Below are 10,479 nucleotides of genomic sequence, written 5' to 3' on the forward strand. Positions count from 1 at the left end.
CAGCTTATTTAAGATAGCATCTTTTTTCAATCAGCACAAAGAACATCTTTGGCTTCCACCTATTTTCTTTTTTTCCACAGGGATCCTAATCATCCTTCAGTACCTTATCATTATTATGAACCTTTGGGACCTGATGAATGTACAATGTACATCTCACACGAGCGGGGACGAAAGGGCAGCCATCATCGTTTTATCACAGAGAAACGAGTGTTTGAGAACTGGGCACGGACATTCAATATTCACTTTTTCCAACCAGACTGGAAACCAGAATCACTTACTATAAATCACCCTGAAATTAAACCCGTGTTCTGAGGAATGAATGCACAAAACTGTAATCACAGTCATCTCCTGTATCAAGCTTCAGGGTATTGAACCTCGAAGAACAGCAACCCAGTCTGAAAAAGCAAGGTTAACTGGATTTGTGGGTGGAGACTGCTACAATATTCGGGAAGTTCTTGTGAAGGAATACATAAAAGGACATTTTGTTTCCAAATGTATCGTAATCCAATAATTAACATTGTCAAGCCAGTTCACTTCTTATATAAGTATGTGATCTGTAAAAAGCAACTTGACTCTCATTAATGGGATGTTTTATTCATTACAGTTTTTAAGGCACGTTGCCACCGAATTTTCATAGTGAAAACTTAAAATATTTATTTAATGGAGGTTTTTATGCAGGGTAGGCCAGTATTTTTCTAATTCACAATTATGTAATTATCTTTCTTAAGCCTTCAAATCCAAAAATTATTGCTGGTCGTGTAGAAAGGCCTAGCTTCTTGTTTATAATTTTTCTCTCTGAAAAATATGATTCTGTCTAGCATGTAATTAATATTTGATCTGAAAATGTTGTATTTCTTTTTAAATTGCTGGGCTCTGCTCCAATGTAGAGTCTTTAACGGCAAGAAAATTCCCATGTGACGATCATGTGTGAGATGCTACGGTCTGACATTGCACATTAATATGAAAATGGCAAAGAAAATTCCTTTTGATGTAAAAGTGCTCATGCAGCTGTGATGTCAGGCTGCTCTTTCTTAATGGAGAGAGGTAGAGGGTAGGGCAAAATGTACTCGATTGTATTCTGAAATATTGCCACCATGTGCGGCACTGGGCATATAATTAAGAGTGAAAAATGAGAGGGGTCAGTATGGGAGGTGAGAGGACTCTCAGAAATGCCATCATGCTGCTTGGCCTTTTGTATTTCCCAAAAGGAAATTGTATTATATTAGAAATCCTCCCATTTCCAGCTGCAATCTGCAAGATTGCCGGCAATGGATTAAGAGTACATGAGTGGATGCCTTCCCCTATGATAGGTACTTATGTAATGTTCCTGAGTCTACACCAACCAGCAGAATAGAAATCATATGGCATTAATAACATAAGATACAATGTTACCTCTCTAAACTCTTTCCCGTCTGTTTCCCCCATAACTTTATTCTCATAGATCCTGGTCACATTGAGGTTAAGAGCCCAAGTGGATTGAGTTCAGTGGTTTTAAGACTGTCCCCTTGAGGACAAAAAGTAGCAGAATGTGGCAGGTTCTTCACAAGGTGCTAAGTGGATGTTGTGAAAGACAGTGATATACACTAATAGTTCTATATATGGAAATTCACAGTGGGTCTTATTGGGTAATACTGGCTTGTGCATAAAGATGATTTCATTTCCAGTGTTTTGTCCTTTCATGTCTCAATTACTAAAACTCAATCACATCTTCAAATTAATTTCTGAGTATAATTTACTTATTGCATGAGTGCTATAATTCAGATATAAAGCTCCCTCATTATATAAAGAGCAAAACCCAAAGCTACTGTTAATGGTTGGTCTTAAACTTTCTGAATTTACGATAGTTTAAAAATAAGGCAGTGGGATCACGCTGGGTGTACGTAATTGCCTAAATTCACACTTTGTGAGAATAGCTGTGCCTTCTGTGGAAGTCTCTGCAATGCTTCATACTCAGCGGGCACATAAACAGAGGTGGTATTTGGTGAGAAAAATGGTTGTACTGGGTCACATAGCATAATTTACACCAATTCAGCAGTCAGTGGGAGTCTGAACAGTAACTGCAAGGAAGTAGCAGGGATGCAGCAATGTCCTTCTTCTTTGTCTCAGTTGTCTTCCCTCCCTGCTACTTCGCCCCCCCCCCCCCCTCCCTTGCAAATGCTTGAGTGCAAAACTGGTACAAGTGATGCTACTTGGCCAATTATTTACCCCCATTCTCTGGCCATTTTCTAGCTGATATTTAATTTCCACCATTTAGGACAGGGGGTTCTCAAACTTCACTGCATCATGACCCTCTTCTGACAACAAACCTTGAGCCTGCCTCACCTCTGCTTCCCAGGATGGGGGAACCATAGCTTGAGCCCACCATCTCAGGTGAGGGTCAAAGCCAAACCCCAAGGACTGCAGCCTCATGAAAAGGACCTGAGCCCTGCCCTCCAGCTTCAGCTTCAGCCCTGGATGGTGGGGCTCTGCTTTGGCCAGCCCAGGTTGATGTCACACACTAGCTCAAGTTGAGGTAACTTGCTAAAAATGAGCCCTATGGATGTGGTGGCTTGGGCTAGATATCAGAGTACAAGCCCTCTTGATTTCGCCCTGGAGCCATACTAGGTGACTGTGACATAATGTCCACGCTGCTATATCAGCACCCTCGCTCCAGTGGAGGGCACTTGTTTCTGGCTACATGGGCAGGCTGAAGATGTACCCTGAGAGTGTGTCGACACTGCACTGTAAATAGAAATAAGATACTCAATTTGAGCTATGCAATCTTATTTTGAAATTGCTTATTCTGTAATTTGGTGCTGTCTATACAGCACCAACTTTCGAAATAACCCGCTATTCTGAAATGTACCTTGCTCCTTGTGGAATGAGGTTTACAAGGACATCAGAACAGCGAGCCTGTTATATATCGAAATAATGGGCTTGCTGAGAAGATGCAGGATAGCTATTTTGAGATATTCTGGTATTGTAGTGTAGACGTAGCCTTAGTAACTGTGTTTTAGTCCTCCCATATTATGTCATGGCACCTGAGAAAAGAAACAAATGGATTTTAAACTAATAATTATGTGAAGAGCCATTTCAACCTGGCACCTGGCAGCATACCCAGCACTGAGTGCTAAAATTACTAAACTTTAGTCAAATTGATTTACAGAGCATGTTAACTGTCACCGTAAAAGATTTTGTTATAGATTACCATGGCACCTAGGCTGCCACAGTGACCTGTCTTCTAGTTGTTCTATTATTGGCTTAATGCTAAAAGGATTTTTGGACATGGTAAAATATAGCGCTCTTAGGTTATGTCTACACTGCAAAAAGAAACTGGCTGCATGAAGTGTCCAAGCCTGGGCTGTTGGCTAGGACTCAGGGTGAGGGACTAAAAACAGCGATCAAAATGCTGAGGCTCAGGTTAGCATTGAGGCTTTGAGACCCTACACCCTTGCTGGGCTTCAGAGCCCCTATTCTAGCCACAGGCTGCTCAGCTACGCTGCTATTTTTAGCTCCACAGTCTGAGCCCAAGTCAGCGGACGCAGGCCAGTCACAGCTGTGCTGCAGCGCTTTCATGGCAACTTCAATATCGCCTGAGGTCTTCTGGCACTGCCAGGCTGTCAGGCTTATATGCAACAAGATAATATGTTAAAAAGTCAAAAGAAACCGTAGTTAAACGTGCTAAACAGCGTACTAGTCCCTTTTCGCTATTAATTAGGAATTGCCAGTCTGGATTAAAAGCAAGGTCCTTTCACCTCCTTTCCTGTCTCCAAAAACAGTCGTACCAGATGCGTGGAGGAAGGATGGGGGCAAGAACCCTGCATAAGGCAGCTGTGGGCTAATCTGCATGCACTTCAGGGTTCCCTCTAATAACTAATATGGTAGTTAGAGGTTGATTTGAGCCCTGAAGCAGGAGGTTTAATATGGTTACCAGTAATTATTCTATAATCAGGTAGCTCCTGTTACCTATATAAATAGCCAATGACCAGAACCTCAAAGGATTTAGGTGCCTCAATTCTCATTAGCTGCCTAACTCCCCCATTAGATACCATTGACATTTTTCAGAACTGCCATTTTGCTGGCATCTAAACCTGTGATTCCACCAATTAGTATTGACAAAACTACCTCAGCCCAGAGGCCACGCCCACAGCTAACATACAGCTTGGATCCCTAGCTCACGCCAAAGCCCAAATAGCCGTCTTGCCTGCTCCCACAGGCCTGCATTGAACATGCAGCTGGGGGTGGGTTAAGTGTGATCAGAAGCATGAGGAAGAGACAGAGAAGAGGGTAGTTTTGGCTGCTGGGACAACTAAAGAGATCGGGGTGGGGAACCTAAGGTTTGAGGGCTGGGGGTAGCTCTTGGCTTGCCTGGATCTAGCGGCTCCTGAGGCTCAGGTCACCTCATCAGCATTGTAAAACCTGCACTGGCACTCCAGTCTCTCTTGCGTCTCACCACGGGGCTGGAGCACACAAAAGCTGTTAGTCTGGGTGCTCCATGCGCTGGTGTGCAAGGGGAATGTGGGGAGTGTCACTCAGTCGTGGGCCACCTCAGTGACGGGTTTTTTGTTTTGTTTTGCTTCTCGTGTGTGTGCGGCTCCCCGACTGTAGCGTCCCCCAATCCAAAAAGGTTCCCCATCCCTGAAATAGATGATCTGGCTTAGGTGCCTCACACTGGCAAAGGGATCAGCGCTGCGGCTTGGGGGGGGGGGGGGGGGTGACATGCCTGGCTGAGGGCAGCAGCCAGGTGTACAGGCCAGCCACTTATGTAGTTATGCCCATCTACACAGCTTTCTTCCGCGTGTCACCCCCTAGCTCACTGATGTGGCTTCCTGGTCTCCCTGTGAGGAAATCCTGTGGTACTGGGACTGGTGCTCAAAGGGACTTAGGTGGGGCAAGTGACATCCTCAGGTCCAAGTGAGACATCCTGGCTCCATCGCACACTACCTGGGCACTGTTAGGAATGGCTACACAGCACCAGGGTGTCTGCCCACTGCACATGTAGCCAGGCCTGTACCAACTGTACCTGAGTTGGCTTTGGGTGCAATAGCTGCGATGCCATGACAACTCAGGCTACAACATGGGCTGTGTGCGTGTGTCCAGGCCCCCGGGGAGTTACAGGCCTAGCTAGCCCACCCTGACTTCTGTGCTGCCACCACTTTACTAAACAAGTGATGTACATACTTGTGCAATCACACACATGCCAATTGCAGTGTAGCTGAACCCTAAGAAATGGGAGCCTCAAAAGCCAACAAGGTAGCCACCTATCCGGGCCTATAGGAAATGCTGAGGTTACGTGTGATGCACCCCCTGTGAAAGGTTTGTGCTTGACTCTTCCAGTCAAGGGCTGCTGCCAGTTCTCTGCTCTCAGCTGGTCCCCTCTCATGGCCCTGGGAGAGGAATCTGAGGGCTCAATTGGAACCATGGGGGAAGGGGCTGAGAGCATGGTTGTTGCCTGGGTGGGCGGGGGGGGGGCGGGGTGAGCCCTGAGAGGTCCGCCCTGGCCAGGATCAAAAGCACAGCGTTGGCTGGGATCACAGGGGCACTCTCTGGCCTGTCGCTCCTCCCTCGCCCCATTCCACCACCTCCCCCCATGGCCACACAAGCTCTGTGATGCTGCAGCAGGGAGCAAGAACTCATCTGGCACTAGGGCAATGGTGGGAGGGGACTTTTTCCGAAGTGCACAGGGCCCTGAATCTGTAAAATGCACTCACGCACGCACACGCACGCAGTAGGCTGGGCCAATAAGCAAGTGGCCTTCACTCCATGAGCCCCCTCCTGACGCTAGATGCCTAAGTCAGTCAGCCCTTTCGCAGTGTTTCCCTACGCCTAGGGCAGGGATAGGCAGCAAGCAGCCCGGACGCAGTTCGCCAGGGTTAGCCTTTGAGGGGGCTGCCAGACGCTCTATTTGCCAGTGAGCCCTCAGGTCCAGCGGCTTGCAGCACCCCCTTGCCCTGGCTTGTCGTGCCCAGCTATTGGGCACTATGGCAAGCGGTGCAGACCGTGACGCTGCAGCCCGCAGCTCCCATTGGCCAGAGACAGCGATCCGCAGGTAAATAAAGCATCTGCCAGCCCACCAGGGGCAAACCCTGGTGAACGGCCACGGGCCACTTATTGCCCACCCCATCCTAGGGACAAGGCCAGTCACCCAGGATATGAGCACCAATTCCCCCCGCCCTCAGTGTGGCCCAGCCACTTGAACACAGCCCCTCCCAGGGGAGTGCCCTAAGCCAGGGTTCTCCACCTTATTCTGTCTGAGGTCTCTTCCCTCTTCCCCTCCCTCCCCCCATGCTAGAAAAACTCCAGGGAGGGGAACCTTTGGGCATAGACACAGTTTGATTTTTAGTGGCGGGTGGGGGGCAGCATTTCACAGCAGTGCCACCTCCACACTCACCTCAGCAGGCCATCTATCTGTCTCGGGCTCTGTGCTGGTGGCAGCTACGCTAGGACTCTTCTGGGCCTGGCTTTACCTGGGCAGCTCTGACCAGCTACATGAGCAGGCAAGGTGGGCTGGGAGTGAGTAACAGCTGCATCCCCAGGCACCAGCAGCAGATGAGGGCCTGTCATACCGCCCACACCATGGCACCACCAACCAGGGGAGCACCTGCCCCAGAGTGCCTGACACTGGCTTCCTGCCTAGGATCTGGCCACAGGGCAGGAGGCTGAGGGTTACACTGAGAGAGGGGTGGAGTGGGCCTGCCCCAATCTGGACAAAGCACTGCAGTTTGGTGTAGGCAACCCTAGGCATGTACACGGGAACAGATACAAAGGGAGTGAACCCATAGTCCCCCAAATAAGCATGAGAGGGCTGTGTGGCTCGAGCTCAGCCTCCCTTCTTTCCCTTCCCCTCCCCGCATTAGGAAGCCTACGCTTCTGCTCCAGCCTCACCCACCTGCCTTCACGCCCACGAGGCTGGAGCACCAACATTGGCTTCCCACTTGCAGAGGGGGAAGAGAAAAAGGCCACCTTTATTACTGTATAAATATTTAGTATGTTATAACAAAATCATTTTACCACTCACTAGTTCCACTCCCATTTTTCATTAACCTATCTTATGAACACTCAGGCTACATCTATACTGGCAGCTTCTTGCGCAAGAACAGCTGTTCTTCCGCAAAAACTTGCCGGCTGTCTATGCTGCACGAGCGTTCATCCAGAAGTAAATTTACAGTCCAGCCTTGGAAAACAGGGCTTCTTCCAGAAGAGTTATTCCGCTCCCCGCAAGGAATAAGCCCTCTTGCGCAAGAGCTCTTCCAGAAGAGGCCAGTGTAGACAGGCAGCATGAATTTCTTGCACAAGACGCCCCCATGGTAAAAATGCCCATCAGAGCTTTCTTGCGCAAGAGAACATCTACACTGCCATGGATGCTCTTGTGCAAAAGCACATGGCAGTGTAGACACTCTCTTCTGGAAGAGTTCTTGCGCAAGAAGCTGCCGGTGTAGACGTAGACTCAGTGCATGACTAGTTTGAACTCCTTTATATGTAAAAGAATTGTGGGCCATAAAAAAGCACATATACACACACACACATGAAATTCCTGCATACGAGCCTGAATGTTATGATTGCGCCTGTTACTGCTATTCCACCATGTGTAACTAATCAGTGAGCCAGCGAGCTGGGCACAGGCCTGTGGGTAGGGCACACGCAGAGGCAGGTGAGCCAGGCCCCAGACTCTGCACTCCCACTTCCTCAGGGCCGTAAGTGGGGCTGGGGGGGGGGAGGAAAGGGCAACCCTGTAGGCATGCCGTAAGGCAGTGGTGTGCAAGCTTTTCCAGACACCCCCCCTTACTAGTTACACACTTTGTTGTGCCACCCTCATCTGCTGCCACATCACTTGTAATCTACATTTTTTTTTTTTTTTTTGCAAGGGCTCTAGCCTGCAGCAGGACTGGGAAGGGCGCCCGCTTCCATAATAGCGAAGTGGGCTAAAACTACAGCCCACAATGCGGGAGCAAGCGGGAGTGCTTCTCACAGGGTGGGACAGGCACAGCAAGCAGGGTGGCATTTCCACTTTCTTACTGCTGCTGTGCTGCTTCTGGTGGCAGTGCTGCTTCTCACTGACAGCAGCAGCGCCTGGCCAGGGCGAGGGTGGCTCATAGTGTTTGCGGCACAGGAGGCTTATTTTTTAAAACCAGCTACCATCCCCAGTACCCACTCTGTTTTATCCCACCCCTTTTATGATATCAGCAGGTCCTGTGGGATTCTTTCATTTCCCTTCACACACAGGGCACACCTCTGCACTTTGCACACCACTGCCAAAAAGCATCCTCTGAGCCTTAACTGCTGGGTGAGGGGCTACAATTAGGCGCCAAGCTAGCCAGTGGTGCCAGAACTGTTGGCAGCGCAGCAACTTTATGCACCTAGATACACAAGGCCCACAAAGGAGATGTTTTTAGCTCGGCCCTGCCAGCCTAATACCTAGTAAAATCTACAGCCTTGAGTTAGGCAGTCAGGCACCTTGTGCAAGGTATGGGGAGAGCTGGGCACTAAAAAGCAGCATTGACAGCAGCCAGCAAGCTGAGCCTACGTGAGCCATTAGCACAGGAAATGCCAAGGACAGGGATTATATATGAACTAAGGGTCTAGGCAACTCAGGGATAACATCAGCCCCCCCTCCCCCCTCCCAACGCCCCCTTAGGCAGCTTTGCACCTGCCTGATCAGTGAAACTTAGATGCCCTCAAGCTTAGGTATCAGTTGAGTGGTTATTTTGAGACTGTCAGTGGTGCCTAAATGTAGGCATTACAGGTTAGATCCATAAAGGTACTGTTGCACCTAACTCTCCCCCACCTCCACTGTATGAGGCGCCTAGGTGCCAACCTGGGGGGGGGGGGGGGGGGCTGAACATGTCTGTGGGCACCAGGGCAAATAAGATTTAGTTATTGCATTGCTGACCAGTATCTTTAAGGATCCAGGTTTGAATGCCCTTGTCTAATTAAGCAGAATATAGACGTATTTCCTAAGGATATACGTAAGCCAGAGCGTAAGCCAAACTTTTTTGAAGAAATATATTTTCGGTCAATATGTAATTAGAACTCATGGCCACAGGATGGAGATGAGACCAAGATTTCAATAAGATTCCAAAAGAGAGTGGACACTTATACAGAAATAATGTCAGTTTGTTTTTCTAATTTTTTCCACTCTCGTCCAAATAGCAAAAATGACTGGAATACAAAATATTGTTGTGAAGTCATTAATTTTTTTATTCTTTAGTACTATTTATATTTATAAATGACCAAACTGATTGGTAATGGCAGCCAGACTTTAGCTCCTTTGTGCGGTCATTCCAGACCTGTGTCTATGATTGTATTGACTCATTAGCTTCAATGTATGTCACTTTGGACATTAAAAAAAACACATTGGAAAACAGTGTTTACAGCTATCAGTAGTTTTAAGATCTACTTAATCGTAAGCTTGAACATCTAACATAATTTTTCTTCTCTGGCCAGTTTCACTACAGGCATTGTTTTTCAGCTTTAAGAACTATAAAACTCTAGCATGACATGTGCAACTGGAATTGAACATGACAAAGTAAATATCTTCGTAACGTTGGAAAAATACTGCTTTTGGTCACTGTTACTTTAGCACAAAGTTGTCCAGCTAAAAGCATTATGATATAAAATAATAATAATAGTGTGCACTTCAGAAAACCTTTAGTCCAGGGAGTGTTACAGCACTTTATAAAGATTGCTAAGTACTATTTATGCCCATTGTTACAGATGCAGACATTGAGGTACAGAGGTTAAGGGCCAGATTCTCAAAGGTATTTAGGCACCTAATTCCTACAAGTTTCATTTAAGTAACCTGGCTCAATGTAATATGACAAGTTAGTTCCACACTTGAGAATATAGTTCAGGCCTCCTGTTGACTAGTCCATGATTTAAGCATTCTTGTCAGCAACCATCACTTCACAAACAGTATTAGTCATTTCAAGTAACCTGTACAAAAAAAGGCCACTCATTTTATAATACAGTAAATATTCACCCCTCCCAAAATTAAAAATTTTAAAGGACTTGTTTGGGTTTAATCCTACAGTCCTTTCTCGAGCAGTCTTTCCATGGGCATCCATGACCACTTTACTCAAGATGGAGGCTGGTGAGACTAAGGGCTCCAGAAAAATGTTCAGAATGAGACACAGAAGATGAAGTAAGAAAATTAGAACTGCGCAGCTAGATCCTGACCTAATCCTAAATATTGTTATTCCTGTAGTACCGAACTAGAGGAAACAGTAGAAAGCAGGGAAGTTTGCTAAATAATTTTTGTTCTGTTTCTTTGACTCCCTGACATAAATTCTCCAGCATTTATATGGTGCTCATCATCACCATAGCATCTGAACAGCTAAGATAGTCCAGACCTTAGAGTGGAAAACAATGGTCACATAATGGCAACTACTTGATACTATACTGGGGTTTGAGTATTTCACATACTTCTTGCATATTGAATTCAGTAATGCTGAATATTGCATACAACACTCTCCACCGATGATACTTAGGAAAAAATATTAT

At 46.9% G+C, this 10,479-nt stretch overlaps 1 protein-coding gene across 1 annotated transcript in view; it reads left to right on the forward strand.

The window, feature by feature from the left end:
- ST6GALNAC5 (ST6 N-acetylgalactosaminide alpha-2,6-sialyltransferase 5) overlaps positions 1-385 on the forward strand; it is a 125,902-nt gene extending 125,517 nt beyond the window's left edge. Inside the window, exon 5 of the mRNA XM_075936290.1 lies at positions 81-385. Within this exon, the coding sequence (XP_075792405.1) occupies positions 81-312 (232 nt within the window). The 3' untranslated portion in view covers positions 313-385. The remainder of the gene's footprint in view (positions 1-80) is intronic.
- Positions 386-10,479: the final 10,094 nt, after the last annotated feature.

This window comes from Pelodiscus sinensis, chromosome 9, assembly GCF_049634645.1.
Source record: "Pelodiscus sinensis isolate JC-2024 chromosome 9, ASM4963464v1, whole genome shotgun sequence".
Taxonomy (NCBI): Eukaryota; Metazoa; Chordata; order Testudines; family Trionychidae; genus Pelodiscus; species Pelodiscus sinensis.